The sequence below is a fragment of the Cyprinodon tularosa genome, unplaced genomic scaffold (genome assembly GCF_016077235.1).
Source record: "Cyprinodon tularosa strain WSP-4 unplaced genomic scaffold, ASM1607723v1 ctg289, whole genome shotgun sequence".
In the NCBI taxonomy this organism is placed as follows: Eukaryota; Metazoa; Chordata; class Actinopteri; order Cyprinodontiformes; family Cyprinodontidae; genus Cyprinodon; species Cyprinodon tularosa.
In genome coordinates, this window is record NW_024038995.1 from 1,359,685 (window position 1) to 1,384,262 (window position 24,578).

The 24,578-nt window shown below is 38.2% G+C and overlaps 1 protein-coding gene across 4 annotated transcripts in view; it reads right to left on the reverse strand.

Annotated features, from left to right (window-relative positions):
* Positions 1 to 24,578, reverse strand: part of LOC119787130 (partitioning defective 3 homolog) — a 349,189-nt gene that overhangs the window by 163,572 nt on the left and 161,039 nt on the right. For 3 of the 4 annotated variants that reach the window (XM_038290773.1, XM_038290770.1, XM_038290771.1), the window contains exons 8-12: positions 22,770 to 22,895; positions 19,780 to 20,168; positions 14,705 to 14,844; positions 12,920 to 13,048; positions 4,625 to 4,660 (exon numbers count right to left, since the gene is read on the reverse strand). In XM_038290773.1, the coding sequence (XP_038146701.1) occupies positions 4,625 to 4,660; positions 12,920 to 13,048; positions 14,705 to 14,844; positions 19,780 to 20,168; positions 22,770 to 22,895 (820 nt within the window). The remainder of the gene's footprint in view (positions 1 to 4,624; positions 4,661 to 12,919; positions 13,049 to 14,704; positions 14,845 to 19,779; positions 20,169 to 22,769; positions 22,896 to 24,578) is intronic. The other variant, XM_038290772.1, reaches the window with a different exon arrangement.

Sequence of the window (24,578 nt, forward strand, 5' to 3'; positions counted from 1 at the left end):
TTAAAAGGCTGATCTGATCCATTTGACACACACACTGTCCAGAAAACCTTACGCCATCATGGTGCTGGCGCTGCTGTTATGGGCCGCAAGATGTTTAAAATGAGGTGCCTGACAGCAGATAACATCTGAAAAGCACTGGATCCATTATGGTGGCTGGTGTTCCGGGAATGGGAGAGGAGGAAAGAGACTCATCCAGAGGATTGGAGTGTAGAAGCAGGAGGAAGGGGGTAAGACGCGATGTAGAGGGGGCAGAATGAGATGGTCTGACAGTGGGGTAATTTCTTTAACGATTGGCTTTACTGATTATCAACAAGAAAAATAAAACATGAGAAACACATCCTACATTTATAATTAAACAAGAAGGGAAAAGCTTTCTTGCTTTATATTGTTTATAATAGCTCAAAACTTATTGAATCTAGAAAACAGTAAAATAAAAATGCTCTTAAAGCATTTTTATGCAATCTTACTTCATCTTGTTCAAAGTTTTGGTAAGTTTTCAATATCAATACAAAGGGTACACCTGGGATACACACACGATGCTACAGTATAGCCCATTAATCTTAGCCAGACTTATGATGGCAAAGACAAGAGAAAGAGAGCAGGAGAAGTCAAGGGGAGACGGATGTGGATCTAAAGTTAAAGACAGCCTGAGAACAATTGAACTGTGTAAAATGGCTTCAAATGAGGCTGAAAGTAGATTCAAATTTATGGTGAGAGAAGAATGGAAAGCAAGACATGAATAACCCTTCAGCTGGGTCAGGAGTAAAAAAAAAAGTATAACAGGAATAAATATATGTGGAAGATGATTTTGTCCACTGTTTGCTCGGTGGTGGATCTGTGATGCATTCATGTGAGAATGTGATACATTCTCTGCCAAAGATTTTAGATTTTTTTAGATTTTATGTAAGAGACGAAAATTGAGTTAAATCTTTTTTGATACACAGACCTAAATTTTTTGCATTCAATTATTTCAATTTTTCCAGATGGGGTGAATCTATGATGATATAGCCTAGTAAACTAGCCCGCCCGCCAGCAGCCGAAATCATTTTAGCCTGTGAGTGGATTGGCCTTGATCAATGCCCAGGCCCAACAACTAGCAGGCTAATCACAACGCAGAGAAATATTTTATACTTTCTGGATGAAAAGCGGGTGGGGTTTAGATGGCGTAACGACAAAGCTGCGCGACACTGAAGAAAGCACAAGGAAGATGGCAACAACTATTGAACAGTAGCATGCACTGCGGCAGCAGCAGCTTTCAATGGAGCGCACCATTGAAAGTAGACTTGGGGTTTTCATTGAAACGTGAGCGGGAAGAGGATCTACGCTCAATTTTTTAAAAGGACGTATTCACCGTTTTACCGACAGGCTGTTTGTTTACACTCCCCCACCAGCTTACTTTCACGCTTACTACGTTACAGTCAGTTATGCTCATTGGTCAGAGAGTTGGCCAGTAGGCACAATCATGGTTTGAAAGACAACGGGTTGTTCTCATCAACAATCTTCCGATGTCTCATTCATCGGGGCCAGACTAAATTACACATTTAATCTCCCATTTAGTCTGGTTTATCAGGCTAATGATAATAGTTATAATAGTCCATATCCAGTAATTAGCATTACCTGAATTTCCCCAATGTAGGGCACTTCAGGCATCTCATACATCTAATCATTAACTCATGAAAACACACCAATGCATTTTGGCTTCCTTTGGTCAAATTTGGAAACAGAATGCATTGCAAGCTGTTAATGCCCACAGTTAAGTATGGTGCAGGATCAGTAATACTGCAGGCCCCTTTTCTGTTTCAGTTGTCCAGGAAACCATGCTAGACTGAATGGCATAAAACTATTTGACTTACATAAATGTCCGTTTGAGTCTGCTAAGAAATGGATCCGTATTTAGCCTTTTTTACTGAAAAAGAGTCCAAATATGTGAATATGGAGCTATATCAGTCTCAATTTTCACAAATACACATATGTGATTCATACATACACGGGACAAGATTCACAGACGCAAAGCACGATTCACACAAGGAAAAAAAAAAAAAAAACACACACACGAAGGACAAGATTCACAGACGCACAGAACGATTGACGCATGCACACACAAGATCCAAACATGCAAACCATCCCCTTGTTTAAAAAAATGCATTTGTGTATCGTGGCATGTCAAGGGAGTCCCAAAAATCCAGACAAATGCAGTGAAATTTAAAAGACCACTGGCACTTTGTAATTTAATTCGTATTTTTACCAGAAATACTTTGGCGAATTTTGTTCTGTGCATGTGTGAATCTTGTATGCTTGTGTGACTCGTTCTGTGCGTGTGTGGATCTTGTACTCTGTGTGGAAGTTTTTGTGCTTGAGTGAATCTTGCTGTGCATGAATGGATCTTGTACTGTGTGTGTGTGTGTGTGTGTGGATTTTTTTTGTGCTAGAGTGAATCGTGCTGTGCATGAGTGGATCTTGTACTGTGTGTGTGTGGATTTTTTGTGCTAGTGTGAATCGTTCTGTGCATGAGTGGATCTTGTACTGTGTGTGTGTGGATTTTTTGTGCTAGTGTGAATCGTTCTGTGCATGAGTGGATCTTGTACTGTGTGTGTGGATTTTTTTGTGCTAGTGTGAATGGTGCTGTGCATGCGTGGATCTTGTCCTGTGCATGTATGAATTACACACGTGTATTTGTGAAAATTGAGATCAATCTAGCGCTATGACTGGATCACCAGGATTTTTTTCATAGTAAATTAAATTTCTCAAAACTCTTAATTTATAGTGTCACAGCATTAAAAGACATTCTCTTGCATTATCTCTTAATTTTTTTCCTCCCACATCTTTACCAGGAGTATCGGATCCAACTAAGAACTAGACCCATCAAGAAGCAGACATGCTGAGTAAAAAGAAATGAACAATCTCAGTGACGTCACACTGAACGATGTGTTCTTCTACACTCATTTTAATGCTGACGCTGTTGATATCTGTCATCTCCTCTGAACATGTGAAATACGGCAGCTGGTGCCACGGCAACCATTAATGTCCTGTCATAACATTCCTTCATGTCGAGCATCACCCGCCCAGCTGGCTGGTACAACCGCCAATCAAATTAACTGGCCAATTACACTTCTAATGCGGCACACAAAACATGGGCCAGATGCAACCTAGAAGGTAAAGCCAGATGTGAGGAGTCGTTAAATTACAAGTCATGTCCGGATGGAAATTAAAAATTATGGAAATGTGAAGGGCTTTTGGATATAAGGATCGAGGAAGAGTATGGGATTTTAATGGGTAATTCAGTGGAAAAGGATTCAAATTATTGTTGAAGAAGCCGACAGACTAAAGATGTCTTGATTTAAATTCCATGAGGATCTATTCTGTCTGTAAGCCAGCATGTTTTGAGTCATCTGAACTTTTAACCTCAGAAAATGTTACTATTATTGTTCCCCTGTTAAACAGCTCGAGGTGTTTTTTTATGAATACCTGTCAGTACATGGCAAATTCCTCAATTTGTTCATTTTAATAACCTATGCTTATTCATAAATTCTAATCATGAATGTGAGAGTTTCCAAATAATTTAGTGAATAGAATAGTTATCTGTAGTAAAAGTACTTTTCCTAACAAAGTAAAACTTTATTGGCAGTGTAAAAGTGCTGAGGGAATCGGCTTTGATCGGTTTCCTCATAAGGAAAACACAAGGACTCCTTCCCTAACAAAAGCAGGCTCCTTGGAGCCAAGTTCAATTTTCGAATGACCCTCGGAGTTCATCACAAAGAGCTTTGGCTCGTTTAGCAGCTCCCAAAGCTCTAATCAACATTTTAAAATATGCTGCAATTAATGTTCTTTCTCCACCTTTTTTTTTGTAAAGTTTTGCGAGAATCGCAGATATTTAAAACTAAGCATCTGAACAGATCTGCTGAGGCTTTAAGGTGAAGGATCAAGCCTGGTTCATAATACAGTATTAGAACTGAGTCGAAAAGAGACTGAGACAGATGATTAGTAAAAACTGACACGTTTGTTATATTTTATTTGGTTGGTTTGTAACTACAACATTTTTGGCAGCTGGATTGAAATAAAATTTTCCATCTGCAGCCGAAGGAAAGGGGGTACCACTGATCATTATTCATTATTTGAATCAAAAGTGTAAAGATATTAGTTTGATTATTATTATTAGTAGTAGTTTATATATATTTCAAAAGGATAAATCCCGAAATACCTTCTTACTTTGTGTACAAAAATTTAAGTTCAGAATTTTGAAAGGCTATAATATAAAAAGGAAAAAAAACTAAAATTGTCTTTTAGCATAGAGAGAGGAAAGTCAGGGTTACATTATCACAAACAACAAGTAAAATATTATTATATTGAGTCTCCATGTTGCTGTTAGAGGATGTATGCAGCAAATGAGACTCTGATCAACCATTATGATTCGTTATCACAACTTTGGATGCAAATCAAAACCAGATTTAGACTCTCCAACCTGGAGCCAAAAAGATCCATATTGTACTATTTTGATCCCAAATAGATGATAGCACTTATAGTTCCCCCTACAGTATAAGGTAAAAAACTTTACACAAAGTGATGCTTAGCAAAGTTAAAGGAGCAGGAAGTAAAAGTAACAGCTAGTGTCGGGGTGGATTCTTACCAAGTCTCTGTGGGTCTGCTTCTGGGGTTCAGCACTCTAGAGGACGGGGAGGGAAAGGGGAGTAGAGGGGAGGGAGGGTAGAAGAACCAAAAGCAGTCAAGCAACAGATATTTATTAACAGAAACGGTTTATATCTGATCACATGAATGACAGCGGATGTAGGTAAGAAACATGAAGCAGTTTATGAAAAAAAAACGGGCATGCAGAGGGTGAAAATGGTCGACCTCGGCTACCAGAGCGACAGCGGCTGCTCTCTGCTCTAAAATCAGCCTGAAATAGACTTTTTTTATATGCAGGGCATGGCACACCACCCAGGGTGCTATATCACAAGGGGAGAGCATGACCGCTCCATGAAGAATAAATGAATTTTAAAAATTAACACGTCATTCTGTGCTGACTTAAAGGGTTATTTCACTTTCAGGAATGTGGATTGCATTTGGCCTTTTCGTATTTAAAATTGTTAATCTGCCAAAACCTGAGCCTGAAAACTTAAATTTTATGAAGCCTCTACATTATTTTATAAAGAGTAAAACATAAACCCAGCATGTCAAATGGTTTTCTGGTATTTAAACCGTGTTAAATTAGGAAACCACTACTAATAAAAAAGAAAACCACTATTAAAAATCAAACCAATTACTAAGTCATGATGATCATGATTCATTGAAACAGAGTTCTTTGATAAAAAGCTAAATGTATTCTGTTTTTATAAGATAATGAGAGTGTTTAAAGAGGCCCCGGTCTATGGACTTCACCTTCATAATTCGGCAATATCCAAAGTAAAACGTCAAGGTCTGATGCCCTGAATGTTATAAACTTCCTCTTGGTTCAACCTGAATCTAACAATGTCGTAAAACTCCTTGAAAAGCTCAAGAAGTGGTTCAAGATTCTGCTGTTTAGGACCAGGTACCTAAAACCAGTACTCGAGTTGACTGGTGAATGGCATCCCACTTTTTAAAAAAAGACTTAAAAATCCTCCCCCTTCTTAAATGAACATCCACCTGTGACATTCTATTAATGAATTTCTACAATATACTAACAGTAATGGCAATGACATTGCCCTTTCAACATTGGGACTGTAGGCTTACCAGTAGCCTGAGCAAAATAGATAAAATCAAAGATGCATATTGCTTTAGGTTAAAAGACTATATTAATGTGGCTATGTATGCTTCCAAAAAAAAAATTAAATTACACTATCCCTCTTCTTCTTTTTTTTTTACAACTAGACTACCGCCTAAAACTACATAGATGGCAGGGCTGCCAAAGCTCGTCCATGATGGCCGCTGTTGTTCTAAAGGTTTTAGAGTTTTCTCTGCTTTAGCAAACCCTAATTAGATGAGTGCAGTTCTGCAAAAGCCCTTCAATCATCCAACAATGAGAATCAGCTGGGCTGAAGCAGGAAACCTATGGCAAGCCTTTTTAACAAATTCGGTTTTATCTGACCATCCATAATTACGTTCCAGATATCTTAAAATACATTTTGACTAGACAAAATTTCTTTCAAGATATCTCAAATTACGACACCGGATTACGACACAAGCTGATTTAACTTTTCCTCCTTTGGATTACACTGACAGTAAGGATTTTTTTTAGGAATGATCCTCCTGGAAGCCCATTAAAAAGATCATTACACATTCTGACTAGTCAGAATGTCAATTTAAGATATCTTTAATGGAAAAGCTGAATAATTCAAGATATCTTTAATTCATTTAGAGATATCTTAAAAGGAATTTCGAATAGCCTAAATTACAATTCAAAATATCTTTAAATTTGTTTTGTCTAGTCATTATTTGCTTTTAAGATATCTATAATTGAGTTTTCACTAGTCAAAACTGCGTATCTCCTATCCTAAAAAACATTTAAGATATCATGAATTATGGTGGCATTTGAGATATCTTTAATTAGAATTATGACCAGTCAAAACTAAAATCGAGATATCTTGAAATTACTTTATGACTAGTCGTAATTTAATCGTAGATATCTGAAATGTGTATTTCAGATAGTCAATAATTAATTCTAGATATCTTAAATTGACGTCTCCATACAAGTTAATGGTAAATCTGAAGTCATTTCGACTAGTCAGAATGTAATTAGAGATATCCCGAATAGGTATTTTGACTAGTCAAAATATAATTAGAGATATCTTAAATCGCTAAAATGAATTTATGTTAAAGCGGCTTGCCATAGTAACATCCATAACCTGCAGACCACCGGCCATCGAAGGTCCACTTTAGACACCTATGCATTGAGGGGTCGATCTGGGAACTGTTTTAAAAATTCCACTGATCAAATCTCCCCTCTGGCTTGCCATCAGCTTTAACAGTACATTTCTTACATTTCAAGTTTTTATTGCTTGGCCTTTTCTTATTTCTGTATTTTCCTCATAATCCCCATACCCATGTCTAAACAACCCACTTTGTGCAAAGGTGACCAAGCTTTCACTGTGACTGTCCGAAAACCACGTAACAGCTTAGACCACATAATCATTCAAATGTCCTTTAAAAACTTATTTATTTTACAAAACTGCATTTTTGTGTGTGTGTGTGTGGTTGTGTGTGTGTGTGTGTTTGTGTATTTATGTTACTGTTTAGCCAAAGAAATGTCTTCCCCTTTGACGATTATGCATATTTTCTCTGTTAAAGCGTGCTACACACAAGCTTTGTCTGCTTCACGGATAAAAAAAGGTTCATTTTGTTTGGAGGGAACGGATTTGTTTCAGCTAAACTATAAGAGAATAAAATAAAGCGAGGCATTCCTGGCAGCCATGCCGCCCACACACAGACTCAGAGGCTTGGATTGCCAGATCCCATTCTCATACAATTCTGATACAAAGACTTAGATTGTTTCTTTGTTTTATAGCTGGTTTTGTTGCCTGATTATTATATGTTTTTTTTTTTTTTTTTGCAATGCAATGATGATTACAGGAAAGTTGGACCAAGTCTTTTAGAATTAATTGAATTTCAGCTATAGCTTTCAGAGAAATGGGCAGCAGTCATGAAAGATGTTTCCCCCTCTACAGGTGCTGGTCATAAAATTAGAATATCATGAAAAAGTAGATTGATTTCAGTAATTCCATTTAAAAAGTGAAACTTGTATATTATATTCATACATTACATACAAACTCATATATTTCAGATGTTTATTTTGTTTAATTTTGATGATTACAAATGACAACAAATGAAAATCTCAAATTCATCATATCAGAAAATTAGAATATTGTGAAAAGGTTCAAAATTGATGGCCCCTGGTGCCACACTCTAATCAGCTAATTAACTCAAACCACCTGCAAAAGCCTTTAAATGGTCTTTCAGTCTAGTTCTATAGGCTACACAATCATGGGGAAGACTGCTGACTTGACAGTTGTCCAAAAGACGACCATCGACACCTTGCACAAGGAGGGCAAGACACAAAAGGTCATCGCTAAAGAGGCTGGCTGTTCACAGAGCTCAGTGTCCAAGCACATTAATAGAGAGGCGAAGGGAAGGAAAAGATGTGGTCGAAAAAAGTGTACAAGCAAGAGAGATAACCGCACACTGGAGAGGATTGTGAAACAAAACCCATTCAAAAATGTGGGGGAGATTCACAAAGAGTGGACTGCAGCTGGAGTGAGTGCTTCAAGAACCACCACACACAGACGTATGAAAGACATGGGTTTCTGCTGTCGCATTCCTTGTGTCAAGCCACTCTTGAACCACAGACAGCGTCAGAAGCGTCTTGCCTGGGCTAAAGAGAAACAGGACTGGACTGCTGGTGAGTGGTCCAAAGTCATGTTCTCTGATGAAAGTAAATTTTGCATTTCCTTTGGAAATCAAGGTCCCAGAGTCTGGAGGAAAAGAAGAGAGGCACTTCATCCACGTTGCTTGAAGTCCAGTGTAAAGTTTCCACAGTCAGTGATGGTTTGGGGTGCCATGTCATCTGCTGGTGTTGGTCCATTGTGTTTTCTGAGGTCCAGGGTCAACGCAGCCACATACCAGGAAGTTTTAGAGCACTTCATGCTTCCTGCAGCTGACCAACTTTTTGGAGATGCAGATTTCATTTTCCAACAGGACTTGGCACCTGCACACAGTGCCAAAGCTACCAGTACCTGGTTGAAGGACCATGGTATCCCTGTTCTTAATTGGCCAGCAAACTCTCCTGACCTTAACCCCATAGAAAATCTATGGGGTATTGTCAAGAAGAAGATGCAATACACCAGACCCAACAATTCAGAAGAGCTAAAAGCCACTATTAGAGCAACCTGGGCTATCATAACACCTGAGCAGTGCCACAGACTGATCGACTCCATGCCACGCCGCATTGCTGCAGTAATACAGGCCAAAGGAGGCCCAACTAAATACTGAGTGCTGTACATGCTCATACTTTTCATGTTCATACTTTTCAGTTGGCCAACATTTCTATAAATCCTTTGTTTTTATTGGTCTTCAGTAATATTCTAATTTTCTGATATGATGAATTTGAGATTTTCATTTGTTGTCATTTGTAATCATCAAAATTAAACAAAATAAACATCTGAAATATATGAGTTTGTATGTAATGTATGAATATAATATACAAGTTTCACTTTTTAAATGGAATTACTGAAATCAATCTACTTTTTCATGATATTCTAATTTTATGACCAGCACCTGTATGTGAAATGATTATCTTAGCATTAAAAGTGAATTTTATGCTAGATTTTTATACTATAGTGAAATACAAATGGGCTAAAAAAACATAAAAATGATTCCAGATATGTAGTTTTTCCTCATTTTATATCAGTGATCAGAGCTATTGAAATGCCTACAGCATAATCAGTTAAAGTTTGAGATGTGTGCCACCTGCGGCACTAATATAACAGCTGCTGATTTTATGTTTTCATTACTCTGCATTAAGTATAATTTATTAGACTGAGTGCCTGCTGATTCAATGAAATGTAAGTTTGTCAGATCTCTATATGCACTTTATAGAACCATGAATAAAGCATCGACTGTGTGTTTTATGATTCATTTAAATGCTCATTTTACCAGATGAAATGATTGAACACCTGCAGTGTTTCTATAATTTACATCAGGTAAAATGTATATCTACAGGTTCACATCTATTCATACACTCAGCTAAAGTCGCCACAGTCTGCTCCCTCCTGGCTAATGATTATGAGGGTAGGTTTTCATAGAATGGGAAGGTTTTGACTGAGATCCCAACAGCTACACATTTCAAACCTAACCTTCTGAACCTACAGATCCAGCTGTGAAGCACAGTGGTGGCAGCATCATGTGTTTGGTAGAATAAAAGAAGATTTAACACGCTTAAATTCTTCAGCTGATGAACTTTATCAGAATATGCTAATAATTTGAGAAGGACCCGTATAACTTAGGATCATTGGGTGCCATAGAAACATAGAGCTGAAGGAGGTTTGACAGAATCGATGTTAATGGGATGTAAACATGCTTTTTCAGTGTTTGCCAACAGTCACTGGCTTTTTAATCTTCAGTTAAGCCTCTATAGGTTAAGCAACAAGGCATCGTTTTTATAAAATAGCAAAAGACATAAATGTTTAAACGTGGAGAAACAAAGTTACTAATAATCACCAAAAGCTACAGCTAGGCTCTAAATTTTAAATCATTAACTAAGACATTCATTTTCTCAGGACTGTCCATTTCTGAAGCTAAGGATGAACAGATGGATGGTTGGACCTGACTGGACTAAAGACTGTGACGGCGCCTCAGGTACCGCACTGCAACTATGGCATAATAACAGAGGTGATGGAAGACCAGAATATACTGTATATATATTGCTTATTCTTAATGCACCTTTTTCCTCCTTGTTTGCACCTTCTGTAACTTCTATGCCAATATGTGACGAGTGAATTTCTCCGCTGTGAGATCAATAAAACTCATCTAATCAGAATAAGAAATGCTTCCTGCTCTTCCATGGCTGCTTCTACAAAGAACTGTCCTTCCTGCTTTGCAAAGATCACCATGCTTTAACAGTGCTCAACCAGGCTTTAGTTGCAGACTCGCTGTCGAGTCTGGACAACTATCGCTTCGGCCTTTCTTTCAAAGAAGCTTAGCATAGCTTAGAAATCTGTTTGGACAGACAACCAGCAGATTTCCAACCCTAAATTTCCGCACAAAGGTCTTTGGATTAATGCAGAAGCCTATCGTCCAAAGACAGAAAATCCAGAGAGGATTTACAAAGTGGAAACATTCCTTTTTCTTTTCCTTTCAGTCAGCTGATCACAAGACATTTTGATTTCTTTCTGGCTAAAGCAGGGGTTTGGAGTCACAAGAGGTTATTTAGACATTGAACCACGGCTCTTGATCACTTTGGCTGAAAAACGATGAAGAGCCACAAAATCTTTAAAAAAAAACAATAAATAAAATGTTCTAAAAAAATGCTGGTTATCATTTTCCCCACTGGCTAACTGTGTTGACTTTCCAAAATAAAGTAACTAAATTTTACAGAAATACATTTCTTTAACTTTCATTTTCTTTAAAAATTTCCCAAAATTTCAGCCACCCATTTTAATTGTATTTATTCCCTTTTAGTTCGTTTTTCTCTTCAATATTAGAACCTAATATTTGAAAAGCGACGCCATAATTTAAAAAAAAAGGAAAAATCACAGGTGGATATTTATTAAATACAACTCTTCTTTTTCTCAGTCTAAAGTTTGTGGCTTAAAAGAACTTTTTTTTAAGCTGGATGTTTTCTGGTCACTCCCAATGGAGCTCTTGTATTGAACTTTTGTCTAAAAGCTTTTGAGATTATTTAAACTGTACCTTGTAATCCAGATAACCTCCTCTTTGTTAAAACAGATTAAATTATAATCTGTGGCTAGACATTGATCTCCATGAGTTTATGATGCAGTCAGTTTGTTCTCTGAAGTCAAAACTTCCAATTTCTAAATTAGAAATTTCAACTGGAACGCCCCCAGAAAGTCAGGATTACAATTCATAAAGGTGGGCGCACCAGGATGACACCTGACCTCTGCATTCAAGATGGATGCTACTCGCATCAACAGTTTTTACTTTCCAACCAACTGTTTGTAACGGTCATTTTGTTGTATATGTAGCAGTAAATCAAGCATTCAGGTGTTTTTTTGTAAGTGTTTACATGACAATCTGTTTAAACACAGTGTATATTTTTAGGATACAGCTTTTAACAGCCTTTTTGTCATGGTTATGGTTGGAGCAGGGACCGTAGTGGCCATACAGAATACCAGGGTCTGCAAGCAAAAAAAGTCTTCCGAAAACGCATTTACCTTAGAGATTTTGTTTCCCAAACTCATTAAATTTGTGTCCTGAGAAAGGAAAGGAAACAAGGGAAATGAAATGAAAGGAAAGACACGGAAAGGAAAGAAAAGAAGAGAAAGGAATAAAGTGAGAATGGAATAAATAGAAGGGAAAGGAAAGGCAAGAGAAGGCAAGGCAAGGAATTAAAAAAAAAAGAAAAAGAACCTGGTTTGACAGGACATATGGATGGATTTAGCAAGGTGTGATGGCTTGATAAATGAATGGATGAAAAGATGGACGAATGGATGTACATACTGACAGACCAGTATGCAAAGGAACCAACTAAAGGATGGATGGAAGGACAGATGCACTGATGAACAGAGACTTGCATCTAATGTGCATTTTTTATCTACTGGTTAGACCAGCTGATCTTCAGAAATTCATTTTAATTTCCAGTGTTATTAGAACCAAAGTCTATAAATACTAAAGTATTTTTTATATCCTTTGTTGCACCTCGAAAATACTTTGAATTCGACCTGTAAGAACCCCAGACATGTTTTAATCTCACTAGGATTCATATCTGTGTACCGTGAGAGATGTGAGGATGGCGCCTGATTGATATTCAAGCCCAGTTTGTTTTTTCCCTCCCTTCCTGCAACCTGGCCCGCGTCTGTCTGCTCATTCCCACATCAATCAATCTGAGAGTCAGCTCAGAGGTAAAACACACAGATGGAGATGGAAGTGAAGAGATAGAGGAGGAAATAAACAGGAGGGGAGGGTGAAAGATAAACATAAAGACTGAAGATAGAGAAAGGGATAAAGTGACTGAGCTCTACAGGTTTGTCTCCTGATAACACAGGAGTGCAGCGACAGAGCAGGACGATCGATCTGCATGCTCGGGCGGAGCCATGTGTAAACTCCGACATGAGGAGTCAAACGCAGCACTCCCTGTGAGGACTAACAGTCGTTCTGACAGCTCAGGGGAACTGTGAGCACACAGAGTAGTAATTATTAGATGTTCATGCACAGGGAGGTGAAGGGAAGCCAAAGGTGGAACATTGAGAGGGAGAGAGAGTTCCCGACTTACCACTTCACGGGGAAGGAAAGCGTCCTCCTGGCGTAGAACCAGCAGCCCCACTGCCCCACCCATAGGCGTGTTCCTGAGCAACGACACCACCTCCTCCTGGGTCCGTCCATTCAGGTCCACCCCATTTACCTGGGCAAGACACAGTGACTGAGGTCAACTCACAATCAACCGAGGATTCAAGGAACTTAAAGAGAAACTTATGATGAGAGGTTTTCCTCTGCTTGATTTGTCCCATTTCCCTGCTATATTTATCTGTAAATGTAAAGGGATTAGGGCAGGGTAAAAAAATCGATTCCTTTACATTTTTGCAAAATCGATGTCTAGGGAATGAGATTGATTCATTTTATAGTGATTTGTGTGACGTTCACATTCAAATGAGCAGGAAAGATGCACTCAAGGTGACTTCAAGCCAGGCAGCTGCAAATATAGCAAATAGGTTGATTGAATACATTAATAAATGGGGGCTGACAAGCAAACACTCTGTAGTTGTTACAGACAATGCTGCACATATGGTTTGTGCAGCGGAGATAATGCAGCTCATGCATGTCTGCTGTGTCATGTCTGCTTGCTCGAGTGAGGCTTAACTTTTTCACTTTTCACAAACAAGTTTGCACTTATGAGAGAGTTTTGTTCACATCTCAAGTTTAAACTGTCTGATTTACAAGTTTACACTTTGTGTTTAATGTGACAGGAAGAAAAACAAAATACATGAGTATTTTGAAACACAGTTGAACCACTTTTATTATTGTAGAAACAGATCGAATCGAAATTAATCTATTTAGAACTGTAGGAATCAAAATCGAATAAATTCAGGACTTGGCGAAAATACCCAGCCCTAAAAGGGATGGATAGACGGACAGAATTACCAACTGATGGATGACTTGAGCTGATGGTGGAAGATTAGACATGGGCGGCTAAACGATTGCATGGATGGATAGACAGATAAAAGCTAATCTACAGACCAAAGTTAAAAAATAGGAAAGGTGATAAACGGATAAAAATAAAACATTGGGGTTTAACTTTTGTTATTGAATGATTTAGGATTGAATGATAAATAACCTTGTTCAAGATGCGTCGTTACACTGTCATTACACTATCATAACACTGTTACATTCTAGAAACTTAATGGGGTGAACAATCTGGTTCTGATTATTATCATTTATAACGGAAATCTAATAAAACTGCTGATTATGTCAACCATCTGTTCTTACTTATTCTTAGACTACATGCCAGAGAGCAAAGCATAAATTCAACAAGAAATATCCCCCTTTTAAAAAAAAAGAACCAATAAGAGGCTGAAACAGAAGCTGAAATAAAGTACATCTGAAAGAGGGTACTGCCATAACACTTTTAGGATGAAGTGTTTTCAAAACAGCAAAATTAAAGTTTGTCTATTTTTTGATCCATCTTGTAGTTTGGTTTTCAGATTTAGTTGATGAGATGAGCTTGTGACTGGAGACAGAAGTTCTGAGCCTCACAGTGTAATGATTCCTTATGCTAATGACTTGCAAAAAGAAATGATGCAATGTCAAACGATGTTCCCTTATTGCAGCACAAGAGTTTTGGATCGTGCTCTTTGATTTCTGAACAGGAGGAAGAATTTCCATATCAAAAACAGGAAACTTTAATTAACAGGCTACACTTTGAAATAAAACAGATGGCAGGCACGTTTGACTGATAAGCCGGTTCAACACTAAGAAATGCATGTCGCATATTAGGGCTTAACATTTATGCTACAACATGAAAAGGAATTCTGCAAACAGCGCTGCATGCTTGCCATCTTACCTCCAGCAGCCGGTCTCCCGCCTTAAGCCGGCCATCTTGGATGGCGGCTCCGCGAGGAAGTATGTTCTTGACGTAGATTGGAGCAGAACCCCCGATGGGAACGTCACGTGAGGTTATGCTGAAGCCGAGTCCTTCAGGGCCTTTACGTAAAAACAAAAGACAGGATGACAGACAGTTTTATGGTTTGATCTTCAGGAAAGCTTGTAAGAGAGCATTAAGATCCAACTGGCAGAGTTGTGAACAAAACTGATGTAAGAGGGGGAAACAGCGGCAGCGAATGTGTATGGGGATGAATTTAGCTCCGAATGAGAGGGAGAACATATGTATCTGAGTAATTACATCATATGTTTACAGGAAATAACAGCAGTGAGAGTTAGAGGGGCTGCAGCATATGCTTAAATTGACATATCTAAAGAGTTAACAGATTTATTCCTTCATTTAACACTTGTATTCAAATAAAAAGCTTCTGTTTTTAGGGATGCATCTTCATTACTGTAATAAGTCTTGACAAGGATGATAGTCTAAGCAGAAAAGCAACATCTACAATAGATCACACCATGGAAATTACTGCTGAAAAAAAAAAGAAAAGAAGGAAGTAGGGAAGTACAGGAGAGGAGTCAAGACAAGGAACAAAGGAATGAGGGAAATAATAGAAAGTAGGATCTCAAAAAACTGAACAAAAGAATAAGGAAAGGAGCATGGAAGGACATGAGGAAGGAGGGACCAACAAACAATAAAAAAAGGAAAGAATGAAGGTAGAACACAAGGGAAGGAAGGTAGGGCACAGGGAAATAGGCACAGAAGCAAAGGAAGGAAGAGAAAGGACATTAATGAAACAAGGTAAAAGATAAAGAGAACAGGGAAGTTTAAAAATATGCTGACTTTTAGACTGAGTGGGAATCCAGCTAACAGGATTAGCAGAATTGTAGGAATTTAAAATTTGGATCATTCATAAGCTAAAACTTTTTGCACTAATGTTGACAGTGAGGACCCTAACTGGACCGCAACCAGTTGAAAAAACATGGAGAAACTGCATTTTCTATGAGAAAGTTTTGGGTTTGATTCCTGGCATGGAGTTAACATGTTCTCTCCGTGCATGCATAGATTAACTCCGGGTGCCCCGGCTTCCTCCCACAGTCCATAAAGATGGCTATTAGGTTAATGGGCTCCTCTAAACTGTCCTTAGGTGTGAGTGTGTATGGATGGTTGTATGTCCCTGTTGCCCAGCGACAGACTGGCGACCTGTCTAAGGTGTATCCTTCTCTCCCGTAGACTGCCAGAGATGGGCAGTCTAGGGATAGATGGATGGAAAATGACAACCAAAAACATTTTTCTTTACAATTTAACATAATAAATGCAACTCTGGCAATATGTCTAATAGCATACTTGGTGCAGAGAAGAACTGTTGGTTTAAATCCGACTATTAGGGACCTACAAGGGAATCTTTTTTCTATTTTTTGTTAAAAAATGGACTAAATTTAAGCAATCAATGCTTGGAACTTCTGCAATTTATTTTCTGTACACTGCATGTCTTCACAGTTTAAAGACAAATTATTTTTTCTGCAATTAAAGGCATTTTTTTGTGTGTAGTTTGCATGCAATAACATGTGTTCCATTACATCCATTTGCACCAACTAAACAAAGATCTATAAAATCTATCACCCTGCAAAATGAGCAATCGTCTCAGATGAAGCTGTGAAAACGTATTGTTTAAAGAAGTGAGCATGAGACTGTGCATCAGAGTGCTGTCCTTAATCCAACAACAGTAAAACACGTTACCATGCTGTTTCACATCCTCAAACTAATCCCCCACATTGATGAGCAATCAGCTTCCCGCAGGCAGACGAGAACCGTTGGTTTCTTCCTCTGGTAAACGTTGGCATGAAGCAAGTGGGAGGATCTTTAAGACTCGTTACCATGATTAGGACACACCTAAGCAGTTTCCAGGACTCCTTAATGGATTTTGATACTCTGCATAAGTTACAACAAGACTGTTGTCTGATTTGAGGCTGTAAACAACACAGGAATTCAATCTGCGCTCAAAGCTTTGAGCTTAAATCGGCACTTAGAACAAAATGAGAGGAGCCAAACCAGCTCTTGGGAGCCGCTGTTAATCCCTGCAAATGTCTGCTTTACTAACAGCAGACAAAAGAGAGGAGTGACAACAGATAGTGACTCTAATCTCACTGTATGTGCTGAAAGTTGCAAATCAAAGAAATGAGAGCAAGAATGAAAATGCTGTGGCTAAAGATGTTGCTTAGGATGCAACAAACACCTGGTTGGTTTTAATTTAATCTTTGATAGTCTGGATTAATTCCAGTCTGATAAGACCCGACAGAATTGGGTGAGAATTTCCATGACACATGATGCAGGACAGTCGACTCCATTCAGGGGCCAGCAGCTGCTTGGCACCCAGCTTTCTGGCGCTAACACCTGGAGTCCTTCTGGCTGAAGATCAAACCACCAGGCCTAGCTGTCACTCAAACCAACACTGGGGAGATCTTCAGAAACCATCAGTCCTGTCCCAGATCTGTTTGTTTCATGTTCCAGGTTCCAGAGGTTTGCATGAACGGGTCTCAGCTTCACAACAGCTGGAAAATCCTCCCTGTTCTGTAGGTTCTCGTGACAGTTTCTTTGCATGATTGTTTTAGATGCTCCAAAAAGGATAAAGTTGCTTCTTTAATAAGAAACAAAGCATCAAAACTAGCGATTCTTTTGATAAGTGGTTAATCTGTTAATTATTTTTTACATAAATAATCGCATAGCAAAAGGTTCCTTAAATAAGATATTTTTTTACGAAATTCAACCAGGAGAACTAAGACTTTTCAACTTGACAAGATCTGGATGGAGCATATTGACAGATGAAAATGCTTTTATTATTTTAAATGCAAAATATTTATTTTATTTTATTCTTTCTTTACATTCTAGATACTGTTATAAGTATGTAACTCTTTAAGCTAAAGCAGTGCTTCTCAATTATTTTCTGTTACGCCCCCCTAGCATCTCTGCATAACATTTTATCCTTATTAACATTAAAGAAAAGAAAAAAAGAAAGACATATGGCCAAACTTTCAAAGAATAACTTTATTAAATCGTGTTTTAAGTCTGCAACAGGAAAGATTTTAAGTGTATCAATGCCTGAAATTAAAAAGAAATAAATCCTTGCTTAAACAATATTCAGCACGTTTTCGCTGAAAAAACTCTAGCGGCTTATCGGCGTGATTGGGGTGTAACGTATTTAAGTGACACGCTAATTTATTTGGCTTCATGGTGTCCGCTGCGAGTGTTTTGAGACACACCAAACACATCGGTCTTTCCTCTTCTCTAACTGTAATACAGTGAAGCCAAGCGCTAAATACGATTCTTCGTATTTCCTCGTCTTAGCTTTTGGGTGATTTTCTTTTGTCTCATTATTTTTGTCTCTCTCCGCTTATTTTTTTAATCCCTGTTAAAAACTTTTTCATGTTGGGGGTTGTTATGTTGAATAACGGAGGCTATAGACAGAACGCAGTGGAAGTTTCTGTTGACTCAACACTGCTAACCAAGGCAAACCTTTTGTCTCGTAAGTCATAAAATGTTGCACTGTCACAAACGTGACAGAAGTAACAATGAGAGCGCCACTGCCGCCTACTGTAGTGGATGCGGAATTACACTTCATACTAGTACGGCCAAAAAAAAAAAAGCCTGTTCCCCAGGGTCACACGAGCCCCCCCAGGTATCGCACCGCGCCCCCTACTATTTGAGAAGCACTGAGCTAAAGGCATAGTTTACAGTCTCTACACTCCAGTAAAAAATTAATCAACTACTTAATTAGTTGACGATTATTGCAATAATCTATTAATCATGATTAATCCAATTAGTTGTTTCAGTCCTAGTCAGAACAAAGATGTAACAGTTAAGCTGCTGCTTTAAAACAATAGATAATAGGCTTCCAGTAACTGAACAACATGGGGTAACAAAAAAACAGACCGCTGCTGCTCTGGGGTGAAATCACAACCGAAGAGTTCAAGTTCATTAGGAAACGGAGTTCTATCTATTTATGGTTATCCCCTTATAATGAGAGCCTACAGAGCTAAGTTAAAACTGATGGTAGAAACACAGAAACCACCAGTTGTTTGATGCGTGCACTAGGGATGCACGATATTGGGATTTTGGCCAATATCCGATATGCCAATATTTTAAAACTCTGTAGCCGATAACCGATATCGATACCGATGTTAAAGCTGGACAAAAATAAGTAGTCATTGAAAATAGCAGTTTCGTTATCCATTTCTGATACTTTGAAAAATAATATACTCAAATATATTTTCATATGCTGATATCAAATAGATTTTTAAAAACACGGTATCGGTCTATTTTACTTTCAAAATCTTGTGAAATTTCATCGTTCTGTTACAAACTCTCATGATATTTTAAAAAATTCTTGTGAGATTTTGTTAGTAAAATAGATCGATACCGAGACAATATATCAACATATAAAAATATGGCAAAATTTCGTGAATTTTCGGGGGATTTCATAGCATAACGATGACATATAGCAATATTTCATTAGTAAAAGAGATTGATATGGTGTTTTTAAATGGCAATATATCAGCATATGAAGATATTGTGATATTTTAATGTATCAATATTTTTTCCCTCGTCTTTAGAAGTTTTTAAGTCTGTAAAAAAGAAGTTTTTGAGGAAGAAGAAGAAGTAGGTTTTTTTTTGGTTTTTTTAGACTTTAGGAACTCAGAAGCTGATCAAATATCGGGTTAAATATCGGTGGGGTGGCCGATGTCCGATATTCAGTTTTAAGGCCGATACAGGCCGATACCGATAGGGGGCCGATTATATCGTGCATCCCTAACGTGCACTGGTAAAATGTGACATCACAGCCTGGAACGACGATTACAACACTTATAGAGATGAGGATTTTGCGGTCAAAAAACTTTTAACTGAAATCAACATCTTATTTAAATGTTTCAATGATCCTGTGGATATTTTCCAGGATAATCTCAACATTAATTTTTGATCAATGTATTTTCCAAATACATGAAATCTTCGGAACGTCATCCTGCAGATTTTCACCTCACCTTTCTTAAGCTGAATGTTGAGCCTCCTCCCCACTTTTTTCATATATCCCGTCGTTGGTGTGGAGGTCAGCGCCCTCTGAGGTGAGTGGGTGTGGCCTGTGGGAGGTTTGGCAGCGGAGACAGCAGGGTGGGTCAAATGTGGATACCCATTGTTTGGGTCTGGGTGGGTGTGGGTGGCAGGATGAGGGTGGGTTTGGGAACCGTGGCGTGTTATCCTCTGTGAGCTGTGGTCGACTCCTGATAGGGAGTCTGGACTAAAGCGTCCAGAATGGAAAGAAGGGTTCCTCTCTGCGTGTGAGAGCTGCTCGTAGTGGGCCCTCAGGGAGGACGGGACCACGTGGAACATGATCACAGGAGAACGCATGGCCTGGCGGAACATATTCTGTGCTCTAGAACAAAAACAGAAAAATGGAGAAAGTGTAATTTTCAATATGAAAGGAGCATCACATACTCATCCAAAGTTAATCACACAGAGCACATTTATAATTGCCTAAGCATCGTTGCTTGGTGAAGCACTCCACCTACCAGATGTCCATCTTCGCCCACCTGAACAGTCTGACAAGTTAATTAACACTTATTTCCAACGCAAGCCGCTCTAAAAAGAAACTGAACCCACCCAGACTCCTCTACCACATAATCTTCCCATTTGGCTGCAGATGAAGGAGGCCGCTATGCGTCGACTTGTTCACAGAAAATCCTCTTTAAAGCCCCTTCAGAGCGGGCCCTTCCACAGAAGGTGTGAGTGGAAACTTGTTTTTCCTTGTTAGCACCACCTGTTTCAGTGCAGCACACCCTGACAGCTGAGCGGGCGTTTGGAAAAACCAAAAGGCTCCAGAATTTAAAATGCCTCCCTCCCTTCAGCCCGCGGACTAACAGCTAAAACATGAGGAATTTCTTTAGGCCCCATTTTTCCAGTTGCTAATAATATTCCCTGCGGAGGAATTTGCCACGGCATCTTTAAAATGTTTGGCTTCTGAAATCAAGTGCCAGACAGGATGTAATATCCAATGTGCCTCCATAAAAATGTCTTTTAATACCAAGGATAACTGCTGCTCTTGTAAAGTGCCTGGAAGGTTTATTCCTCACCTTTTCTGCAAAGGTTATGTTTCAGAGGCCGGGCAGCAGGCTTTGACATAACAGGAACAATAAGGATTCAATTACTTTTTGTTCTAAAGCCAAAAGACACCAGTGTTATGCAAAAGGCTCAAGTCTTCATGTGTTATTGCTCTACCACCTTTTAGCAAGATTTTTGATTTTTGTTGAAGGTTGTATAAAGTTTTGCTTTAATGTTCATTTCAGTCATTTTTAATAAAAAAGATAACTTTTTTTAGAAAGAAAGTTACCCTGTAAATCCTACAATAGGGGACTGAATTCCTGTAACGTCCAGACAAATTCTAGAAGAGATGTTTTTTATCAGAGTATCACTAGTATCCTGTATTTATATTACAATAACTTGTAGGTTCTTTGACATTAATCTGCAATTTACCCATAGGTAGCATGCTTTAGTTCTGGAAATCTGCATTTAAGTTCATGAAGTTGACCTGTAATTTCTGGGAGAGGAGCTTTTATGTATTTAGGCAAGTTCTAGAAAGTAACTGGTTAGCTCCTTGAACTTGACCTTTATAAATAGCCTGCAAGTTCCTAAAAATAACTACAAGCTTTAGTTAGATTCTGGAAGGTGATCTGTTATTTCAATTAAATTAATCTGTAAAGTAATGAGGAAGTAATATCTACGTTTTAGGTAAGTTCCTGGAAAGTGATCTGCAATCTCCATCAAAGGAACCATTATATTGTGATGAAGTTTTTGAAAGTGAAATGAAAGGAAGTAACCACTTGGTGAGTTCTAAAAATTAGCATGCAAGCTCGCTGAAAGCAACCTGAAGATTTGACAAAAGTAAGCGCTAAGTTTTAGGTAGCTTATGGAAAGTAGTTACATTCACTATATAAGAACCCTACAGCTTCTTCAAAAGTTCTAAAAGTAAAAAGCAAGGTTTATGATAGTAGCATGCAAGTGCTACAAAGCTGACCTTAGTCCTGACCAGTTAAACCTGAACTCTCAAGAAAGATGTAGAAAAACTTCCTTCAGGTTGAGGGAAATAGAGGCTGCATTAGTTGTTGCTGCTACATCCTTTCTCATTGATATGCAACTTATCAGATGACCAATAGTGATGGAATATTTCAATCATTTCCAATCTCTCTAATAAAGTTTTTATTTTTTTTATTTTATAATATAGAATTTTAGATACTTGTGGCTGCTGTAATAGTTATTTTCTCTTTAAGCCTGACTTACAGTAAAACTTTTGGACAGAACTTCAACTCTAACGGGAGAGGCTACTTTCTTTAGATGAGTTTCCAGAAGCTTTTCTACCCAACTGAGATGTTGCTTAAACTTAGTAGTAAACCGCAGTAAAATTAAAAAAAAAATTTTTTAAACTTGTTTTAAATAATATATAAAAATGTATAGCTATATGTTTTTTTCTTTATGTTTATAATCAAGGGCCTTTAAACTAAACAGAACCAGTTTTTTTCACTAGCTACCAGATCCTTTGTGAAAATGACAGCACTAACCCGGAAAAATTAAATCAAAGTAAAAGTATCTCCAACAGTTAGTTGAGAAAAAAACACAAGAACACAAAGCAGTGATGAGCGGCAAGTATAAAAGTTAAAAAGTCTTCATGTTGAGGAATAAGGAAAGTGTTAAAACAGGAATCCAGCACAGTAGAAACATGCAAAGACACAAAGCTGAGAGGATTTCAGGGTCAGCATCAACAGTTAGGAGCTGGGACCTACAGGAGTTAAACTAGGGAGGGTTAGCTTAGCACTGGGGTGGACATCAGAGGAGCCTGGCAGGAGAGCAGAGAGTGTTAAAGAAACCAGGAATAAAGCAGCGGATTACAGTGAGGAAGCCGGTTTAGGAAAGTAGGAAAGACGTGATGGAAGAGGCCCAGAAAACTCAGCCACACAGGGACATCCTCAGCGTGCCGTCTTACTGTTCGAATCGGATGTTTCTCAGATCTCCGTTATTAATACGAATGATGCAGTCGTTCTCCTGGAAAAGGCCCTGGTGTTCAGCCTTCCCTCCCCTCTCCAGACGCTTGACCAACAAGCCAAGAGTCCTGAAAGGTTTAAAAGTTCAAATCAAAGATCCAGCATGGAATTAAACCAGAAAAGAAAAAGAAATCCAGCTGCTATCATCATCAATCAAAAAAAGAAAAAGAATAATCTGGGCTTTAACAACTCCTAAAATGATTTAAACTAACATCAAAATGATAAAAGGCTCCCAATGTCATGAGTCATGGTTAGATTAAAGCAAAATGGTGACGTCAGGTGATGAATAAACAAAACAGCCCACATTTAAACAGCTTGTAGAAGCAGCCTTTTTCTGTAAAAACGAATTATTTCATATCAGCTTTCTTTCCACAAAAAAAATAAAAAATAAAAAAAAATAAAAAACAATCCACTGGACTTTGTTTCCAAGTTTTAAGATGTTTTGCTTCCCATCCAGGAAGCATTTTCAATTCAAAATGTCAGGAAAAGCGTTGAGTTTGAGATTCCTGACATTTTGAATTGAAAAGGCTTCCTGGATGGGAAGTTAAACTATTCAAACCTGGAAGCAAAATCCGATGGATTGTTTTTACTTTTTTTTTGGAATGACTATGACCTGCATGACTGAGAATCTTCACCAGCATCAGCTCTCTTTCAATGAATTTTATCATACAGCTTCAGTGAAATAACGTTTGCCAGCTGATCTTTGTAGATCTGCTTCTGTTTGGATAAAATCATAATTCCAACAAACGTCCTGATATGTGCAGACAGCTGAAGCGTATCAAGTTCTTTAGGCTTAAAATAAGCTCAAATCATTGGGTTAGATTTGATAAGTATCCTTTGGTTTCCTCCAAATATGGGGCTGTTGGTCTTTATCCATCAAAGGACCTGATTCCAGTGGTTCATACAGTCAGATTTTAGACTTTTCCCAGAAAAGCCATAGCTAATATTTAACCCACACCTGTATATTCTGGTTTACTGATATCTGAAACCTCATGAAATATTCCCTAGAGAAAAATAGAAGCTGTATAAATTTGTTCATGTTTATAGATTTTCCCACCTGGTAGTTAAGGTAATCATTGTTCTAGATAATGGACCTAACCCGAACTAATGACCTGCAAAGGTTTCTTCTCTGAGGTCACTGATGTCTTTCCACCTTGGCGTTGTCTTCTGGCAGATCTTTACATTCCAGATAATTCATTTAACCGAAGGGTCTCTGATCAATAGCTTAGAGCTGCTCTGTTCCTACTTAAATATTAGGGAGGCAGTAAGGGTGCAGGTACCTTTTAAAAAGACATTTGTTTCTGGTTTTGTCGTTATTTGCTAAATATTCACATTTTGAATTAGGATTGTCTTTTTTATTTTTTTCTGCATTGCTTTTGCTTGGATGCGGCTACAATAAAAAATGGCTGCATAAAAGAGGTTAGCATTTATTTGATTTTCTTTAAAGCTCTTTGTTTTTCCATTTTTTTTTTTGTTTTACAGATGAAACTACTGAAGGAAAAATGGCCGTCAGACCAACATTAGGCTAGGATGCATAAGTCTGCAACCTGGGCAGTAGCTCTCCTGGCAGTTTCCTTAATCCTCTGTTACTCTGCTCACCAATGTGGGATCCATTTGGTTCTAGGTGTTATAAACCCTCCTAACACCATTTTGCATGGATATAAATTGAATTGAGGGAAGCCATAGTGAGCTGACATGGTGGCTGAAGTCAAAAACGGCTTATGTCTCCCCATAAAGACAGCCCCAGAGGC